Source organism: Eretmochelys imbricata, chromosome 8, assembly GCF_965152235.1.
Source record: "Eretmochelys imbricata isolate rEreImb1 chromosome 8, rEreImb1.hap1, whole genome shotgun sequence".
Classification (NCBI taxonomy): domain Eukaryota; kingdom Metazoa; phylum Chordata; order Testudines; family Cheloniidae; genus Eretmochelys; species Eretmochelys imbricata.
In genome coordinates, this window is record NC_135579.1 from 46,417,898 (window position 1) to 46,439,118 (window position 21,221).

Sequence of the window (21,221 nt, forward strand, 5' to 3'; positions counted from 1 at the left end):
CCACGAAAGTTGTGTCAGCACTGAGGGTTGTACTGTTATAATGATATCAGTACAGTCAAAGGGGTACAACTTTTGTGTATAGACAAGCCCTCAGCATTTAAACAGAGCCCAAATCAACAGATCAAAGTGAAGCTGCCTAAGGGATTTAGGAACACAACCTTGTGTTAATTGAAATGGGAGCTGCGTGAGCAGAGTTTAGGCCCAGAAGGGACCACCCAACCATCTAGTCTGACCTCCTATATAGCCTGCTTTGAAAAATCTCAACCCATAGCTTTGCTAGAGAGCTCCAATCAAATGGGCTGATTTTAAAAAGTGATGATGAGCACCCACAATGTTCGCTAGCACCAGTCAGCAGCTGCAGATGCTCAGCACCTCTCTGGATCAGACCCATGGACTGGTATATGGCAAGGAGGTTGTTATTTTTAAGGGAAAGCCTTCTATAGTGGGCAGAGCATCACATCACATTGCTGAGAGCTCAGGACTAATGGAAACTAACAAAAATTGCAGCGAAGAGAGCAAGGAGACCAAAGATTTTAAGCAAATATGAAACCAGGGAGTGGTTTGAAGCGTCACGCAACACGCGCGTTCTTGTGGGTTTGATGATCCGTGCCCTTTGGGTCAGGATGGCATTTCTGGCTCCATCCCACTTCCCCGGGCCGGTCAAGCGGAACTGGAAGGGGCTGCAGGGGCCAAAGTAAATCGTCAGGGCCAGCTTGGGATCCTTCAGGAGCAGCGGAAGGATTCTGGGTCTCGCATCCGAGCCTTCGGCGAGCTCATCCAGATATTCAATGTGATCGGTTTGCAACGTCTGGCTGCGGCTGGTACCAAACCTTAGGAGAGAGCAAAGAAACTGTCAGAACTGTTCAGTGATCCATGTACATTGAACCTGATACTCCCGATTTATACAGTTCTAAAGGGATGTCATGTAGAGAACTGGCAAATACCACGCTAACCTATTGCTAAGAAGGGAGAAAGACAGGGAAGTGGACAAGATATGGGAAGATTGAGAAATAATGGAATTCAGAGCCACAAGAAGCACCCCAGAGAGACTTTTGGGTAGCGCAGCTCTCTGATGTAGCATCCAGTTAGAGCAAAGCTAGCTCGAGTGAAGCTGTGGCAGCATGGGCAGCTGCTCGGGTCAGCCCCCCAGCTCATGACTCTAGGTACACATTCAAGCTGCCATGATTACATTGCTATTCTTAATCAAGATCAGAGCTACCTCTGGTATGTCTATACGTGCTGCAATCCCATCTCCACATTGCAATGCAGACATACCCGAAAACTGGCTGAATTGTAGTTACCTCCATGCGAAAAAACTGTAGACCCCAATTTTCAGAGAACAAGGCACATTTACCGAACGTTGGTGTCAGCAGGTTACGTACTATTTCTGAAGAAGCCGGCATGTTTGCATTACAAATAATATCATCCTACCTAGTGCATTTCTCATACCTTAGACAATCTTAATCCCTTTCAGCTGCAGTTGAGTCCCCAGTATGGGCCTACAGGGACAGATTTTCAGAACTGTGTGCACACAAACCACCTACATCTAACAGGTCATTTGGCATGTGCAATAGTGCTGCTCTGACTGAAGTGTGTACAAATGTGTTCACATTTTTGCTAGCAAACCCTAAGGATCACAGCTTCGTAGTCAGAGATGGAAAAGAGCTGTTCTACTCAGACCATCTTCCTACACGCCCCGAAACTCTATAGTATGTCATCAAAGGCAAGATGGGACCACCAATCTGCTAGTCTGACCTCCTGTACATCTCAGGGCACCAACACCACCCAACAACCAAAATTAGAACACAGTATTACAGCCCACAGGTGACTACCAGTGATTTCAGGTTAACATTAGAAAAATGGAAAACTTTTCAATTCAAAAGACACCCTGTGAAATATTTCATGGGCTGGAATGAGCAGAACTTTATGCAAAGAATTATTGCTATGCATTCAGAGCTTGGATATGACAGCAATGGATGCTACAGAGAAACTCCCAACTCCAATTTCTGCAACCTGCTGAGCCCTTAACTCTTGGCACTTCAAGTATTAGGCACACAGATTAACATTTCCAGAGGACCAGCATGTGGTATAAGCTTCACATTTTTGTGGGATAAGGAAGCTAGTGAGCCTGGCCAACTTCTACTGTAGCTGCCTTCAAAAGAGGTCTCTCTCTGATCAACAAAATAAACTATGTGAAAGACCCTTGGGGAAATTCGTATAGGCTCTCTGATGAGGATTTGTAATGGACCAAAAGGGCATGTGGTTTAAGGCTGATGAATATAATATCCAACACCCACCAATCTGAAGGAGGATAAAACCCACTGCCATTCTTACACAGGAGTGAAAAGGGAGATGGCAGACACACCACAGGGAGGCTGAATCTAAAGACAGTGGCAGCAGAGTTCTGGAAAGTGGTCTGAAAGGTGTCCTGTTTTCCTTTCAGCGCAAGCATGAGAATTGCATTTCGTTGCCACAAAATAGCAGAAGGCATCCTTGGCTAGTTTGGGGTGATGTTCATCACTGGCTACTAGGAATAATCAAGAGACTACACTGATATATGTGGTTGACATGGTTCCATAACCCTTTTTCCTGCGGGCAGTGGAATTGTGCAAGTGTGGTTAAAGTATTCAGTCTGGAGGGAATACACACACAGGTCTGGCAGCCAGAAAAGAAATGAGGGGAACCCAAATACTCAAGGCATTTGTAATATCTGCCAGCGAGCTAGTCATTGAGCAGATGGAGTATATTTTAAACACATGAAGACATGAATGCCAGTGAAAGCTTCTAGAAGACTTTGGACTGTATTTTCTGAGAAGGAGCATGAGAGGAAGGAGAAATACAATTTCCTCCATAAGTATAAACTGCTCCCATGATGAGTGGAGAATAGTAATATTAATTAGGTGGTGTTTCATACCATTTGATCCTCTTCTCTTTCCTCTTGACAATGTCAGTCATCATAGTGCTCTTGGAGGGCAGCTCAGTCAGCCCTAGAAAATTAAAGTGGCTGTTACTTATAAGTTACAAGAATTACAGAGGGACCCAAGCTTTGAAGTTCAGAGCTGGATTTGGGAAGCTTCCTGCCCTGGTCTGTTACATCAAGTAGTTTGCACATTCCACTACAAATGCTTAAAAGTGTTGCTTCCCCGAGGCCTCTGCCACAAAGGGGACTGAATTCTCCATCCTGCTGCTCTAGTTTTGCCATGGGGACTGTGGCAAGACAAATTCATTTAATCTGCCCTTATGACACCTGGCTCCAATTCAGCCTTGGGTCTATGCGGCCCATCCTCCAAGTTACTTAGGCTCCTAACTTCCACTGACTTTGTGGAATACCTTGGCAGATCTGGGCCTCAGTGCTTTCACAAATACTCATTAAACCTTACAGCAGAGCACTCCTCTTAGACAGGGAGATATTGTTACTTATAACTAGCAAATCCTAATTTATGGCGGGCTGAAATCAATCATGTGGCAAGACAGTGCATTTTTCTAGTTGATCTCCTCAGTGAGGAGTTTGGTTTAAACTCTCAGAAGGGGAAGAAAAGCTTTTTCTGCTCCTCTAATTCCACCTTTCCTTTACAACGTTAGTTTAAAAGGATAATTCCTAAATTACGGTGCACTGCCAGCAGCTTTTGTTTCTGTAGCACCATCAATGCTCATGACGCGGTACAGAGAAGCCCTTGCAAGTTTACAGAGAGCTGCACAATGAGAGAGAATTCTAGTGTAGCTGTCTGAAAGATTGTTACATGCACCCAGAGCAACAATAACATGTATTGACTTTTCTTTTGGTTATTTTCAAGATTTGTTGTTCCTTAAGATAAGTTTTGACCCAAGAGGTGACTTAGTCTTGATATTTATTTCAAGAAGGGAAAAAATGTCTGAATATTATACAAATTTTACAGCTGGATAAATGGTCACTTGGCCAAAACCCTATGGTAGTAACTCAGTGCCAGAGCTGGAAATAGAACCCAGGACTCCTGGGTTCGACTTCTGTCCTTTAACTATTTGATAAACCACTAGATGAAACTGCTGCCTAGAAAAATATCAAAGCTGTTCATTCTTAAGTGAAACTTACATTTAGAAAGATTAAACCTAATGTGGGAATGCCTGTCTGTTATGAATAGGAGTCGGAGATTGACCTGTGCACTTCAGGAGACGAGTGCTTTAGTTTACCTTTTGTTCTTTCTGACAGCCCAACTGCTTTGCGAGATTATCAGAGAAGTAAGAGATAGCTGGGGTTGGTCCTGCTTTGAACAGGGGGTTGGACTAGATGACCTCCTGAGGTCTCTCTTCCAACCCTGATATTCTGTGATTCTAAGTAAGATATCAGTGATGAAAGCAGTGGACACTAAACAGCTGCTTCAGAAGACTGCTCTGTAAGAAGCGGAGCCTTGTTCCCTTTCCAGGTAAATATGCTTTCAGCTGTATTTCTGTGGCAGAAGCAACTCAGGGTCAAACCAGTTGCAGCTCACAGCTCTTGCTTTCTCCCCTGGTCCCTAATTTTACATATTTATTATAATGATCATATCCCATTGATATTCTCTGATCTCTTTTACTGATTCTTATTGGCTGCAGTGACACTTGTGGATAAGAATACCAACACCACAGTTCCCTGCTTTCAGATCTCTGGCAGTAAGCTACATTAGAGATTAATACATGTTAAGGCTGATGGGACCATTGTGATCATGTTGTTAGACCTCCTGCATCACACAGGCCAGGGAATTTCTGTTATTCCTGTATCCAGCCCATAACTTGTGGTTGAGCTAGATTAGAGCAGTTAATTACCCTCACTGTTTAAAAAAAATATCAGAAGTGGTCTGTGCAGACGGAGCATGCTAAGGAGGGATATTAAAGAGTCAGTCCCATGAGTGGGAGTCAACAAATGTGAACCTTTTGAATTTAGAACCTGCACTGGTGTCCTTCGCCATTCTCTCCCTGTCCTGTATTCCCATGTGTCATTCTTATCTAAATCAAGCATGTAAACACCTTGCAGCAGGGACAATAAGCCAAACTGAACCCTGATGCAAAGGGCACTAGTACTGATTTCAGTGGCAGTTGTGCCCACTTAAGGTTAAATCTGGTCACACGGTTGGGTTGGCGGGTTGGCAGTTGTTACGCGTGGATCACAACACGGCCGTCCACTTCCCTTTAAAGACTCTTGTGGCCCAGCGTGCCTGCAGCTCTGCGTTAGGCATGATGGGCCCAAGCGGCTGTATGAGGCCAATGACGGCCAGCGTTGGCTTCTCCAGGGTAGCGGGGAAGACTTGTTTGTACAGCGGAGCCTCGTTGTTCTCCACTTTGATGACTGACTGCTCCAGGAAGGGGAACGAGAAGCTGTAGCCAGTGGCAAAGATGACAACGTCCACGTTCTCCTCCATAGTCCCATCTTCAAAGATGGCAGCGGTTTCAGTGAACTCCTTCACAATGGGCTTCACCATCACACTGCCGCAGAGGATGCGGCTTGGAAGGTCATCATTGAACACTGGCTCTTTCATCAGGGCTCTGGAAGGACACAAGATGGTAGAGGCATCTGGTTTGTTGAGGCCATGCAAACAGTGCGCAAAGTCCTTACATCCTAGCTCCCCTAAATAACCTGGGGGCTGCGAGGACTGAGTGCCAAAGATCCCACAGCTAGTCAGCTGCAGTGAAGCTGTTATCAATTTCACTCTATCAGGCATACCATGAAGAAGAGTAAGACTGAAGGATTGGAATGAGCTGACAAAATGCATATCGATAGGACTACAGACAAGAGGCGTAGGGTAGAAATAGCATGTTAGTAATACCCATTTTACACCCTGTTATCCCTATTTGCATAGGTCAGCAGGGTCTGTAGTAATAGAGTGTCACTGAATCATACAGTCATTCCAGGTTCCACACTTTGGGGCCAGTTCTTTCAGCGCAGCCATGGTGATATACTTGGAAGTTAAGGTCAAAAGTTTCAAGTGTCCACAAATTTGATGTATCCTCAGCCTGATTTCCAGGGGTGCTGAGCACCCACAGCTCCGACTGAAATAAGTTAACAGGTGTTGCAGGTCAGAAAGCGAGGCCTAAGGTGGCCCAGACTGGCCACCCAAAAGCTGAGGTGATCTAAGGGAGACATTTTTGACATTTCTGTTTAAATGGATGCATTTCCTCCTGCACTAGAAGGAGATTAGTTCCACATATCTAAGCCATTGGACTCTTCTCCTTTGAGTATCTAATTCTTGCCCTCATTGAAAGACTTGAATCAACTGTTTTATAAAATCTAAATAAATATTTGCTCTTTCCTGGCAGGACTTGGGTTCCCAAGAGCATTTTCCATAGAGTTTTAGGACAGAGTTGAGCACTGCCAAGGACCCACTCCCCTCCACCAGCCCCAACTCCTCTCCCTCCTCCCCGGAGATTTATTTTCCTGGAGAATGTACATGTTTTGATCTTGGACCTTTTCCTGGCATTTTAAGCAGAGATGGGTCCAACCCTTCACATCTGAATCCAGATTTCAAACAATCCCAGTGTTTTGGGGGGTTAAGATTGGAGGGTTAGTTTGGTCTACTGCAGGATTAAAAAAGAATTACACGTGTTTGTGGATAATGAGAACATCCAAAAATGTACACCCTCATGCTTCAGGGCATAATCTGACCACTAAATGATGGTGGTTAGGAAGAAACTTGCCCATGATTGTCCATAATTGCCCACTACTGAATTTCTTGCACGTTCTCCTGAAGCATATGGCCCTGGCCAGTGTCAGAGACAGACTGAGGTAGAGAGCCCTCAGGTCTGATCTAGTCCTGCCAGTCCTATATTCAGTAAGAGTTTAGCCTGAGTAAGGAGTAAGTGAAGCATGAGTGAGGACAGAGTATGGCCTCATAATAATTACATGATTCAGATTGCTTTTCCTCTCCAGCTACCCATAGATCAGCTGCACGTTAAAAGTACATACCTGTTCTGAGGCACCAAGCCATAGTTTTCATGGTTAAACCATTGGTTCATCTTCTGTTCATACACCAGTTTCAAAAGTGGCCAAGGCAGGATACTTCTGATCAGATTGCTAAATCGGGTGTGAAATACAGTGTCCCAAGGGTAGCCGTCATCGTAGACCCGGCTCATTACCCATGAGCCTCCTCTGGTGCTGATGAACACCTACAAGGCAATATAGAATTCCACTTTAAGCAGTGACAGTCTTCTGCAGCATGTGCATTGTTTGCATTGCAAATCTCAGCCTAGTTTTATCTCCAGACATTGAACATCTTCTCCTGCTTGAGGCTACCAAGGTCAAAACAGTAGAGCACAATGTCTCAGAACAGAGTCAGGGGGCTGGGAAAAAAACACCCACTTCAGATTGCTTTTCATAGTGGAGGCTGATACTAGATGTACCAGTCTCAAAGGAAAGGTGATCTTTTCTAACTCAGGAGAGCTGGATTTGGCTCCAGCCTCCCTTTGTGACCCTGGGAAATTGCTTAACTTCTCCATGCCTCAGTTTCCCACCTGTACAATGGGGATAACACCACTTCTTTTCTCCCACCCTTTGTCCATCTTGTCTTTTAAAATTGTTGGCTGGCCTGAGTGCAGGACCTTTTGCTGTGTGTATGTACTGGGCCTAGCCCAATGGAACTGTGATTGCAGTTGGGGCCACTAGGCCCTACTGAAATGCATAGAATAAACAATCAAAATAATAGCAACCAATCGTTAGAGGCCTTTTTCCTGCTCTAGAGAAGCAAAGATTTGGGGTTTAATGCCTGGGATGATGCGTATTCTAGGTGATCGCTATTCTTAATAAGTCTCTGGGCCACAGTATACTGACATGGCGTGTAATTTACTTACATGCCACATCAGTATATGTTATGGATGCAGTATATGGATGCCTTCTACCGCCCTCACCCCAAATCACAAGGGTAGCAGGCTAAGTGACACTACCCGTTTGGCTATCTGACAGAGGTCCACAGCAATATCCGATGCAGAGTTCCCCATTCCAATCACCACAACCGTCTTCCCCTGAAATCCTTCCGGGCTCTTGTACTCCCGGCTGTGGAAATATTGGCCCTTGAACTTTTCGATACCTACGAGGAGAGAAGGAAGGATTGGAATCTCAGTGCAGAGATGGATTTTAAACTGCTAACGCTCAGGGTATGTGATTGTTCCAGGGTCCTGGGTGGGCAGGGCTAACCTGCTTGTACTGCCATGGCTTCACCGCTAGTGTTACTCAATCTAGCTTTGATCTAGCTGGGCTACACATGCTGCAATCACACCTCCTGATTGCAGTGTAGATATACCCTCAGCACCAGACTTGGAGCATCTTAAAATTCTGGGGCATTTGGCTGCAGGTTTTGTGGGGATGTCAATTGGTTCGGCCTGTTATGAAGATAAAATTCAGATCCAAGTTTCAGAGTAGCTGCCATGTTAGTCTGTATCTGCAAAAAGAAAAGGAGTACTTGTGGCACCTTAGTGACTAACAAATTTATTTGAGCATAGATGCATCTGATGAAGTGAGCTGTAGCTCACGAAAGCTTATGCTCAAATAAATTTTGTTAGTCTCTAAGGTGCCACAAGTACTCCTTTTTTTTTTTTGCAGATCCAAGTTTGTATTTCAACCCTTCCTCTCCCTCCCAGAGTTTAGAGACATTGAGATGTAGGGTGTTTGGCGTGAGAAGACGTCTAGGTATGCTTTACTAGAAAGAAAAATGAGAAGTTTCAGTGGAGAGCAGTGCCTTTGATTTGTGGACACATTGGGTGTAACCCTCGGGCCCTCTTCCACCTGCTGTATACTGCTCATGCAGTGAACAGGATGAATGTTGATCGAAAAGGCTGGAGATCCCCCCCGCTGCACACTGTTCTTTGGAGGTGTGGGAGGGATGTGCCGGGGCAGGGCAGAGCACTGGGTGCAGGTGGCATAACATGGCAACTCTGAAGATGCTTTAAGTTACCCCAGGGGCTATGTTCCTAATCTGGTACAGAACTGGGGGACTGGAAAGGTGGCCCCCCACTCCTGAGCTGCAACGAGTATACACTCATTGCTGTAGAGGTTTGAGCCCTTTGCCTGCAATCATTGCTTGCAATTGGGTGGGGATGCCAGCTGGCCTGTGCCAAATGTTAAGAACGGAGCAAATACTTGAGTGTGCCTGGTATGTTTGGTCAATCCACTCAAAGGCCTAGCTGCCTCCTGATGTGTGTTTGTGCCAAACTTTGATCGTGCCAACAATTTTGCTTCAGTACCAGGAAAAACCATTCCACTAAAGTAGAAACTGAACCAACCTTTGTCCAAAACCAACTGACCCCAAACTTTACTTTTACTGGAAGAGCTGAAAATATTGGAGAGGGTGAGAATTTAAACATTGTAACTGAGATTTTTCAGGGCAAAAAGAAGAGAAGGAAGAAGAAAGCTAGCAGAGAAAAGAAGAATATGGCAGTGGAGGTGCTATTATATATATAAAATACACACCAATATAGGAGAGACAACAGAATCAAACAGATAACAGCTTCCTGATTTGAACCCTGCATTGTTCATGGCCAGGTATTTGGTGAATGTACAGAATTTCGCAATGCTCTTCCTTTAAATTAGTCTCGTATCAGGAAAGCAAACAGCTGGGCACTATATAGCACACATTGAAGTGAATGGAAACATATCCATTGGCTTCAGAGGATATGGGATCCAGGCCCATCTGCTTGCTGAAGTAATGATTTGGATAATCCAATAACTGTAATGCTTCCAAGGGACTAAAGCCTCAAGAGAGACAGGAAGGAATAATCAGATCTGGAGGAATCATTAAACCGGTCATGCAGCGAGCCATAGGCTCTCATATCGATATAGGAATACAAACAATTGTCCCTAGCTGTTCCTGGTTTTGCACCTTGTTAACCTGGACCCCAAATACATCCTGTAGGAGGGCTTTGCAAACACAGCTCTTACCAGGAAAAGACTGCACCGGGATAAAGGATTCTATATGGTGACCCATGCACACCATAACGGCATCAAACATGGTGGATTCTTGCTTCCCATCACTCTCAGTGACAACAATCCACTGGCCAGTGGTAGAGAAATCCGGGCATTTTCTTACACTGGTGACTGTGGTCTGAAAGTAAACCCGAGAAAAGACATCGGTGCTTTGGCCACAGCACCATATGTTAGAGGTGATCTATTGTGACTCACATACTCAGAGGAGCTCAGAAGCTAGGATTGAACTGGGCTCCACATTCAGGTTTGACTTAAAGCAGGAAGTTAACTACGTAGTTTACAGGCCAGAAATGGGTATATTTAATCCAGCCTGCTTGACAGATCCAGACTTTCCAGAATGCTAGCTTTCATTTAACCGACAAGGAAGATTGTAGCCCTTACTGCTGCAAACATAACCTTCCAGCTGTGAAGGGAACATAGTACTGCTGAAGCCTGAAACAGCTCAGAGATGAGTGAATTGGTCCAGTTCACCTTAACTGGGCTTTAACTCCTATGCCTTATGGTGACATTTTGGCTGTGTCTACACTAGGGTTTCATGCCCAAAGTTTTCCCCCCCTTGATCCCACTCCACTGGTGGTAGCAATGATGGCAACGCTAGGCTGATCAGGTTCCTGTTGCTGCTGGCTTTTATTACCTGTTGCCTAGCATTGCCCAGAGCAGATCTGGGTGACAGAATGGTAAAAATGTTGCTACCACTAGTAGAGTTGAACTGCTGGTAGCAACCGTGAAAACTTCTGGCTACAAGCCTGGTGTAGACGAAAGCTGAAAGGGGAAAGTTTTCAGATAGCTTAGGTTGCAACTGTGCATCTTCTTTGCACACACAATTACTACACCTCTGCATGCAAAATGGCCAACTGCATGTTCAAACACAAAAACAAAGTTCAGAAATAATCCTAGTGTTAGAAGTACCATGCATCATTTATCCCCACTCCGTGATGGTGAATGCGACAGTAACCAAACTCACGGAAACATTTTTCAAACTGCCCTTTAATTTTGGGCGTGTCAGCAGCCAGGGCTGGATTTTCCAGGTGCTGAGCACTCATGTTTCCAAATGACTTGGAGCTATGGGTGCTCAGCGCTTTGAATATCAGGCCACAGAAATCTTAACTGGAATACCCCCAAATGTGAAGCAAAATATATGGACACATTGGCGTAAATGTTAGGTTGCTATATGAGGCCCAAGGGATGATGTGCAAATTTGCCAAAGGATTACATTCTCATCACTGAGAGATCCATTCTGGAGTGATCATAGAACATGGGTCCCAGTTCTGTAGACCCCACCTATGGATCTTGTGACTTCTTGAGGCAGAGGGCATTGGTTGCACAGGGTTTTACAGGGATCCCCTTATTCAGATATGTGCATAAGTATTCACTAAAGGGTGGTATATGCTGTCTTTACCAAGTTTCAGAGTAGCAGCCGTGTTAGTCTGTATCCGCAAAAAGAAAAGGAGGACTTGTGGCACCTTAGAGACTAACAAATTTATTTGAGCATAAGCTTTCGTGAGCTACTGTCTTTACCAACAGTCAGTAACACACTGGTCAGAGTCATTATGAGCAGGGCTGTTGATTAATCACAGTTAACTCACGCTATTAACTAATTTTTAAAATCACAATTAATTTTTTTTAATCGTGATTAATTGCAGTTTTAATCACACTGTTAAACAATAGAATAACAATTAAAATTTATTAAATATTTTGGATGTTTTTCTACATTTTCAAATATATTGATTTCAAGTACAACACAGAATACAAAGTGTACAGTGCTCACTTTATATTATTTTTATTGCAAAATGCTTGAAGAAATAGTATTTTTCAATTTTCACCTCATACAAGTACCACAGTGCAATCTCTTTATTGTGAAAGCACAGCTTACAAATGTAGATTTTTTTCTGCTACATAACAGACTCAAAAACAAAACAATGTAAAACTTTTGCACCTACAAGTCCACTCAGTCCTACTTGTTCAGCCAATTGCTAAGAGAAACAAGTTTCTTTACATTTACGGGAGATGATGCTGCCCGCTTCTTATTTACAATGTCACCTGAAAGTGAGAACAGATGTTTGCATGGCATTTTGTAGCCAGCGTTGCAAGGTATTTACGTGCCAGATATGCTAAACATTCCTATGTCCCTTCATGCTTTGGCCACCATTCCAGAGGGCATGCTTCTATGCTGATGATGCTCGTTAAAAAAATAATGTGTTAATTAAATTTGTGACTGAACTCCTTGGGGAAGAATTATATGTCTGTTTTACCCACGTTCTGCCATATATTCTGTTAGAGCAGTCTTGGGTGAGGACCCAGCACATGTTGTTTGTTTTAAAAACACTTTCACTGCAGATTTGACAAAACGCAAAGAAAGTACCAATGTGAGATTTCTAAAGATAGCTACAGCACTCAACCCAAGGTTTAAGAATCTGAAGTGTCTTCCAAAATCTGATCAGGATAGGGTGTGGAGCACGCTTTCAGATGTCTTAAAAAAGCAGCACTCCAATGTGGAAACTACAGAACGTGAACCACCAAAAAAGACAATCAACCTTCTGCTGGTGGCATCTGACTCAGATGATGAAAATGAACATGCGTTGGTCTGCACTGCTTTGGATCGTTATCGAGCAGAACTCATCATCAGCATGGACGCATGTTCCCTGGAATGGTGGTCGAAGCATGAAGGGACATATGAATCTTTCGTGCATCTGGCACATAAATATTTTAAAATGCCGGCTACAGCAGAGACATGAGAATGCCTGTTCTCACTTTCAGGTGACATTGTAAACAAGAAGCAGACAGTATTATCTCCTGCGAATGTGAACAAACTTGTTTGTTTGAGTGATTGGCTGAACAAGAAGTAGGACTGAATGGACTTGTAGTCTCTAAAGTTTTACATTGTTTTATTTTTTTAATGCAGTTACTTTTTGTACATAATTCTATATTTCTAAGTTCAACTTTCATGACAAAGAGATTGCACTACAGTACTTATATTAAGTGAATTGAAAAATATTATTTCTTTTATTTTTACAGTGCAAATATTTATAATAATTATAAAGTGAGCACTGTATACTTTGTATTCTGCGTTGTAATCAAAATCAATATATTTGAAAATGTGGAAAACAGCCAAAATATTTATATAAATAGTATTCTATTATTGTTTAACCATGCAATTAATTTGTTTAATCGCTTAACAGCCCTAAGTATAAGATGTATGGATGGATGATATTTAAGGAGTTATGTATCTGAACCAAAAACCCCAACCCCCCACCCAAAAACCCCTCACACTCAACGTGTGGTGGGCATCCTATTTACTAGTAAAGACAATGGATTGGAAGTGTATTGCAGAGAGACACCCTGGGCTCTTTCATTGAGAAGATGAACTATCAGCGTGTTATCTTATGAAAGGAGGGTCACAGCCCACCTGGCTGGAAAACACTGCAAAAACTTTGAGGGAGCTCAACTGCATTAAGCTAAACTTACACTTGATTTCCCTATGAGCCTGTCTAAGTGCTGGGTGTGAGGGGGAGCGGTGATCTGAGGTGGGATTGGTAAACTGGGGTACACTGCTTCTTTGGGAGCAGCACAGTGGTGAATTCTGTGAGCATGCAGCGGACCAGGGGCTGGATGCTCCAGATAGATGCTCGGAAGTTGGAGTACACCTATCGCTAACCTGTGGGGAGGAGAGCACAGACCTAGAGGGCATTGCTTGTGTTGCCTATGGAGCTGGGGAGCTGATGCCCAGCTGGTACAGTCGGGGCTTGCTTATGAGAAGGGTGGGTGGTAGCAAGGTGCCTCACAGCCCTGGGTGCTCCTGGAGAGCATCACAGACCCTAATTAATTGTGCAATTTGGCCCTTGTAAGAGAATGAGTTGGAAACACCTAGTTTAAAGCAATTTAAGAAACCCAAAGAAAAATGATGCTTTGGTCTTTTTATCCTATCCACTAGCCTGATCTCTTCACACTGTTCCTTGTCCTGACATGCTGGGGTAGAAACAGGGGTTGGGACTGAATCCATGAGAAAAAGGCCAGAATCCTGTAAGTGTCCCCTCTCACTATCGGGGGCTTGGTCAGAATTTTGATCGATCATCTACCCTGTTGAATCTGAATCTGCTCAGCATCTAATCCATGCCCCTACTGCCCTTTCCCCTGTGGCCGCATTGTCCCTTTTCAGTCACCGTGTGACAGTCTCATCTCTCTTCTCATCTCTCTTCCATAATATTGGGCCTTCCCCAAGCCTTCCCCAGGTCCTCCACCCAGCAGAGAGTTAACCTGAAGAAGAGTATTATCAGAAAGCAATCTGTTCCCCAGAAGCCAGGTCAGCTATAGTTCTAGAGACATAAGGTGCTGGAGGTAATATTGTTTATTGGACCAACTTCTGTTGGTGAGACACACAAGCTTTTGAGCTTATGCAGAGCTCTTTTTCAGTGTAAGCTCGAAACCATGTCTCTCTCACCTGCAGAAGTTGGTCCACTAAAAATATTACCTCTCCCACCTTATTTTGCATATATCCTGGGACCAACATGGCTATAACAACACTGCATACAGCTGTAGTTCTAAACACACATGCAGAATTGGTAGGTTATGTTATGTAACTAGCCATTCTGAAGTTGTGCTCTATCTCATGCAGACTTTACTTTTGTTCTTTCTTATTCTGTTGTTTTCCTTAACCCAAAAGACTAGTTATGTAGCCTATAAGTAGGGGACTGGCTTTTGTGTATAGGAAATAAAAAAGTAGCAGGACCCTCTTTTAATAGGACATACCTTGAACCTGATGTATTTCAGAAGATCAAAGCGATTTGCATACAGTTTCAAATATTCTAGGAATCTGGTGTTGTGCAGGAAGTTTGGAAAGTGTTCAGGCATTGGAAAGTCACTGAAGCACGACATCTCCTTGGAGGAATTGGTGAATACGGATTGGTAGATACTGGCTCTGCCTTCCTCTACCTTTTCCTAGAAAACATCAGACAAACAAAGGTGTATTTTAAAATGTTACTAGATAGTGCAAATCCGCAGAGTTTTCCATGTTGCTGTGTGACGCTCATTGAGTCTGAAGGTTTGTGATGGCCGAATGCATTGTGTGGGCTCTCGCTTCTGTTTAAGCTTCCCAATGAAGAGCCAAAGTGATCTTTCTTGCCACAAGTTTTTCTTTGTAGCAGATGTTCTCCTTTGTGAGGATGGTCTTGTAGTTAAGAGTCTGGGCTGAAACTCAGGAGACGTGAACTGCAGATGCACTATGACACCTTGTGGAAGTCACTTAGGCCCAGATCCAATGGAAGTTAGGAGCCTAAATACCTTTGAGGATCTCTCTGGACCTCTGTTTCCCATCTGTAAAATGGGGATAATGCCACTGCCTTTTTCCTGTGCTTTGTCTATTGAGATTGTTAAGTTCTTTGAGGATGTCTCATTTGGTGTATGTACAGTACTAACACAATGGGACCTTGTTGGGGCATCTAGATGATGCTGTGATACAAATAATAAACAATGGTATACATGAATGGCTGCTGTTGTAGCAACTCTTATGACTTGTCAGTAGTCTTTGAATGCTTGGTTCATGGTGTTACTGAAGTTTGAACAGGTCACTATTTCATGGCTATCTACAATCATTTACAGTCCTCTCCCATGTTGTAAGATTTCTGCAAGACTCATTTGTGTCCTAAGGGCTTCTTCCTCCTTTGGCAGACATACAGAAAAAGTATTAATTGCTTCAGCACAGAATTGCATGCTTGCCCTAGTGTCCATAGACTATTTACACTGGCACCATAATTCAGCTACATTTTTAACTGGGGGAATGGCAGTATAAACTGCAATATACCATACACGGTTGCTGTCTAATGAGGTCTGTCTCATTGCTGTCTAAATTCTTCTAGGGCAACATTTCGTCCCTGACATTACATGGTAGAGACCTCCTGTCAAACACAGTATGGTGTACATATGATTTATATTAAAAAAACCCCATCAAAACACTCCACAGCGTGCACAATTCTCTCCTTTGGGAGAGAGTGAGAGAAAGAACAAACCATATGTGACAGAGCTTAGTCATGTCACTTAACGCATGACTGGAAGGTGCTCAGGTATTTTGGTAATGAAGGTATTTTGGTAAGAATCTCTCTAGAATTTCCATCAAGGCTGCATTTGATCCTTTCTATGAAGTATAAAATTAAACTCTACATTTACAAACACACATTTGGCATGATTTTGTCTCTTCTTGCTGGGGTGCTAGAGGAATTGCTGTGTATGTACAGTGCTTGCAGTGTGGCTTCTAGCCACCACCAGTGCTGGGGCAATTTTTTCTTGGCGGGTGATTATTTAAATATTGCCCAACACAGATCCCATTTGTTTATACACAGTCACTGAGACCCAGCTGAGAATTAACAGGTTATTGAATTCCAGCAGCCATAGGGTTTCCAGTTTTGGTTGGACATATTCCTGGAGGTTTCATCACATGACATATTAATCTTTAATTAAAAATTAATGTTTAATTTCTGGAGACTCCAGGACAATCCTGGAGGATTGGCAACTCTACCAGCAAGTCCAGATACATTGCAGCTGGATCACTCCGCTTACTTGACATGGCAAAAAAAATATATCTTCTTTGGGTTGGAAAGAGGGGGGACTGCAACCCAGGTTCCTCTTTGTGCCAACTGGCAGACGGCTCAGGGGTGTGAAAGGGTTATAGGGATCCCCAAACTTGTCACGCTGTGTGCTGCCCTCCACCCCAGAGCCATGATTGGGAGCCAGGGCCAGGAGCAGGGCCACGGCTCCTGAGGGGGTGCACAGACAGAGGTAAGGGGGGCCAATGCTGGGGCTGGAGCTGTGGCCAAGAGCCAGGGGCCATGGCCGGGGGGGCAGAGGGCAGCTGGGGGCTGGCCTAGGGCAGGGGCCAGGAGCGGAGCCATGGCTGGGCTGCAGTCAGTCAGAGGCTGAGGCTGGCAGAGGGACTGGGAGCGGAGCTATGACTGGACCATGGTCGGGGCTGACTGGGTATGGAACTGTGGCCGGGCTGGGAGCCAGAGGTCGGGTGATGCTTCCTCCCCAGCCCATCTCTGGCAGCTGGTCTGGGCCCCACTGTGCCCCCGAATGTTCCTCCACACCCTTAGCACCCCATAGTTTAGGGACCCCTGCCATAGAGTGTCATGTAAGGTCTCTACTGAAAGCCGGTGTCACACTGGTCACCATACCCACTGGGAGATGTATATATATATTTTTTTCACCATAAAAGGTTTACTTTCTTAGTCATTTACATCTTTTACTTTTGGCTTGACTCAAATTTAGATGTAGAGGCCCTCAATGAGGATAATCGTCGTCTCTTGGCTATCTGCTCCTGGCATTTTTCCTTGTTGCTAGGCAGACGCACAATGTAAAGTAAAACACAAGCCAAACAAGAAAACTTACCATCTTGCCCAAACTTTTAGGTTTTCTTTAGACATCATAAAGACACAGAAAAATGGCACATATCTTTTTTTGTTTTTGCAGGTTGCCTTGATTACATACTGTTCTCTCAATCTTCCCCCCCCCACAAAGGTTTCACTAGGGGGTAAACAAACCACATTAGCACAATTAACTCATGGGGGGGCAGGGAGGGGAGATAAACAGTTATTCAGACAGCTGTGGAAGTGAACATAAAAACAGCCATCAGTAATATGTTTATGTTTAAAGGACAGAGGGAAATAAATGAACTCTCAGACAAAATTTAAGATGCCACATTTAGAGTTGTTGAACTCGGTTGAAATGCCATGGAGATACACCTGCTTACCGCAGGTCTGAATTTAACACAATGTCATCTTGATCTCAGGGAAATACAGCATGAGCCAGTAAATTTACTTTTAGAATTGTGTGATTAAATGTAAAACCTGTATCATGCACTGCTACATTTAACATATGTGAACACACAAAATGTGGGGAAATGCAAGAGCTAAGACCAAAAAGGAAGAAATATTGACCTTGGGTCCTTCATTTGTTGCTTTATGAAAAATGAATGAGAGTGAAAAGGGTTTGATTGGGGGGGGAGGGGGAAAGTTTTGCTCCGCTGGGTTTTTTTACACTCTTGTCTAGTCTGAAAGATTCCTGGCAACTGGAAAGCTACTAACATTACAACACTAATAGGCAAGAGAGGAAAACCTGGGCAACTGAGAGGAAAATGGACTAAAAGTTCATTTAGTCAGAGTGTTTAAATCTTCACTTTGTTTGTTTTGGCTAACACCTATTTATCTCCAGTGTTTACTGGACACTTGGAAGGAAGGATGTCTTTGTTAAAGATTGAAAATCTCTTTCCATTAGAGCTTACAATTGTAAGCAGTGTCAGGATGAGCTCCACCCTGACATCTGGTGGTGAGGTGTGGCAAGTTGTGGAAAAGAACTTCAGGGGCCGATCTCATTTGCATAGGCACACCCACCTTGCCTAGAATGAGGCCATAGCTGCCCAAATGGTCACTTTGGCTGCTGTGGGATCCCCAGTGTCTCTGTTATTGGGGCAGGAAGAATAAATTGTTATTTCCCTGATTATGGGAACTGTGCTTGGAACTGTACCTGGCCTTTTGTTATGATGGAGGGACTCACCATCAACTAAGTAGCACTCGCTAGGCAATGGTCATGGGTTCCAAAACTCTGTGAATGGAGAGAGGCTGGGGACAAGTATTAATACTTGGTGGCATGAGGGCCTTACATGCTAATTGCACTTCCTCCTCTCTCCACTGTGGAATATCAGAGCTAATTCATTAGAAGTCTAGTTACAGGCTGCTGAGCTCACTTTGGGCTAATAGTGCACCAGCACTGAAGCTCCCCTGCTACAAGCTGAATTCACCAAAGAGCTGAACTGACTAAGAGCTGAAATCACTGAGCGGTGTGTTAAGTAGTGGGGGAGCCTGAAGATATATTGTGGAGCAGTTTGTGGGACGGCTGGAGTGCCTTGTGGACAGGCTGGTGGAGCAGTTCATAGGACGGCGGGAGCTGCTGGTGGGACGTGGAGCAGTTCGTGGGATGGCGGGAGCTGCGTGTGGGCTGCAGAGTGGAGCTGAGCGAAGCAGTTTGTGGGGTGGCTGGCAGAGCGGAGCGAAGGCCTATGGAGCTGTGGGGCGGTCAGCATCAGATCATGTAAGGTGCCTCTTACCTCCATCTCCACCCAGGTTAGGAGGTAAAGCTCTGTAGATAAACTTTTGAACTCTGGGGCTGCCCTGACCAGGGACAGAGACTTTTGGGTCATTGGACTTTTGGGACTTTGGGTGATTTGGGGTTGCTGGACTCAAGAACAAAAGGGAAAGGGCATGCCCCAATTTGCTTGGGGTGGGTTTTTTGCTCACGAGTTGTGTTATGAATCCTGTTGGTGGTGTTTCCCCAACATAATGCCACATTGTTTCTCTCTGTTATTAAAAGGCTTTTTGCTACACTCAGACTAAGTGCTTGGGAGAGGGGAAGTATTGCCTCTTGGAGGCACCCAGCGAGGGTGGTATATATTTGTCCCAGGTCACTGGGTGGGGGCTCGAGCCGGTTTGCATTGTGTTATTGGAACGGATCCCCTAGATATTGAACCCGGCCCTTGTTGCTGCCAACTCTGATGGGCAGAAGGGTTACACAATGTACATCCCCTGCAAATGAACATAATTAAACTTTCCCCACCCCCTGTGAGTCCTTCTGCAAAACCAGGGGAGAGCAGACTTGTCCTACCTAATATTTATACAGTAAAATCAAACAAAACCAAACCACCTTTATAAATAACAGCCCATTGCCCCCAGGTGTTCAAGCCTGACATAAGCAGCAAAAAGTAGCAAAAAGGAGGAGACATGCTTGTCACAAAATCCCTCTGCTAGTCACTTTCCAGGCTCCAGGGGCAAGTTCAGGAGCCAGGCTGCGATCAGTTGCCCCTGTCACAAAGGAAGAGAATGGAGCTGGGCAGGGGGCAGCACAGAGAAGGAGTTAAAGAGCCTTGAAGTCTAGTGATTTTCCCAGTGGTATGTCATAGAATACATGCCATGTAACTACGGCTGCCAGCATCCAGGATTGTCCCAGATTATCCTCCAGGCATACGTCCAAACAAAACTGGCAACCCTACCTATAACGTGACTGTAACCATGACCACCCCCCATCACAGTTGTGCAGCCCTGCCCTGTGCCATTAGCGGTAAGGGTCAGGGCAGGCAGGCAGAGTCCTAGGAAAGAGATCTGTATTATGCATGCTGAGGCCAGGGGTAAATACTGAGGCTCCAGGGGGTATATGCAAGCAGCCTGGACCTGGCTTGCATTCCTGATGTCACACTGAACTTGGTTCCTCCTGAAGTGTGACCCGCTTTCTCTAATTCCACTGATCATACGACATGTCCCAGTGACATGGGCATGGAGCAGCTTCTGTTAACTCCCAGATACCAGAAGGAATGTGCTACTAGGCTACTCCTCACCCCTCCCTTCAGGATTTTTCCACCCACTGTTTCCCATCTTTGCTTCGCTCTGTGCCTGACAGCAGAGGGGATCTTAGCCCTTTTAGGAAATGCAGAACAGAGGAGGGTCCAATTTACAAAAACGGCCACAGGCAACGAACCCCACACTTACTCTGAACCTCCAGAGCCCCCCGATGTCATCGCTTCTCTCGAAGCAGGTGGGCTGCAGCCCCTCATCCAGGCAGCACTTGATGGAGGTCAGTCCGCTCACGCCAGAGCCGATCACAGCAATCCTCTTGGCCATGGTATGCTGGTGTCTGGGAGGATCACGAAGTCTGGTCAATGCAAGGAATCCCCAGGGAACGGGGTCCTTGTGGCTTCAGCAGAATGGTTTAGGAATTCAAGTCAGTGAGTCCTGGAGTCTGCTCTGTGGGAGGAGGACAGAATGGAGTCCTGAGTGTTCCTTAGACGTTCTTGTTAAACCCTGGATTTGTGCTGGAAATGGCCCACCTAGATTATCATACACATTGTAAAGGAGAGTGATCACTTTAGATAAGCTATTACCATCAGGAGAGTGGGTTTGTGTGTGTGTGTGGGGGGGGGAGAAAATCTTTTGTAGTGGTAAACACCCATTTTTTCATGCTTTGTGTGTATAAAAAGATCTTCTATACTTTCCACAGTATGCATCTGATGAAGTGAGCTGTAGCTCACGAAAGCTCATGCTCAAATAAATTGGTTAGTCTCTAAGGTGCCACAAGTCCTCCTTTTCTTTTTGCGAATACAGACTAACACGGTTGTTACTCTGAAACCTGTCATTATGCAAGGCACTGCATTTAGCCGTATGGAGTGGAAATCTATCAACTGCATGAAAAAACTTGTACAGATACAGACAGACATCATCTTCCTTTCCAAATGCAAACAGATGGACACCGTACCAAAAGGACTGAA

The 21,221-nt window shown here is 44.6% G+C and overlaps 1 protein-coding gene across 1 annotated transcript; it reads right to left on the bottom strand.

The window, feature by feature from the left end:
- Positions 1 to 481: 481 nt before the first annotated feature.
- LOC144268688 (dimethylaniline monooxygenase [N-oxide-forming] 2-like) lies at positions 482 to 20,577 on the bottom strand. Its single transcript, XM_077823824.1, has 8 exons — positions 20,446 to 20,577; positions 14,669 to 14,857; positions 9,878 to 10,040; positions 7,888 to 8,030; positions 6,914 to 7,113; positions 5,137 to 5,496; positions 2,915 to 3,004; positions 482 to 830 (listed from the first exon to the last, which is right to left on the bottom strand). Exons 1-8 carry the CDS (start codon positions 20,575 to 20,577, stop codon positions 482 to 484), a joined length of 1,626 nt encoding a protein of 541 aa, XP_077679950.1.
- Between the last annotated feature and the right edge of the window lie 644 nt (positions 20,578 to 21,221).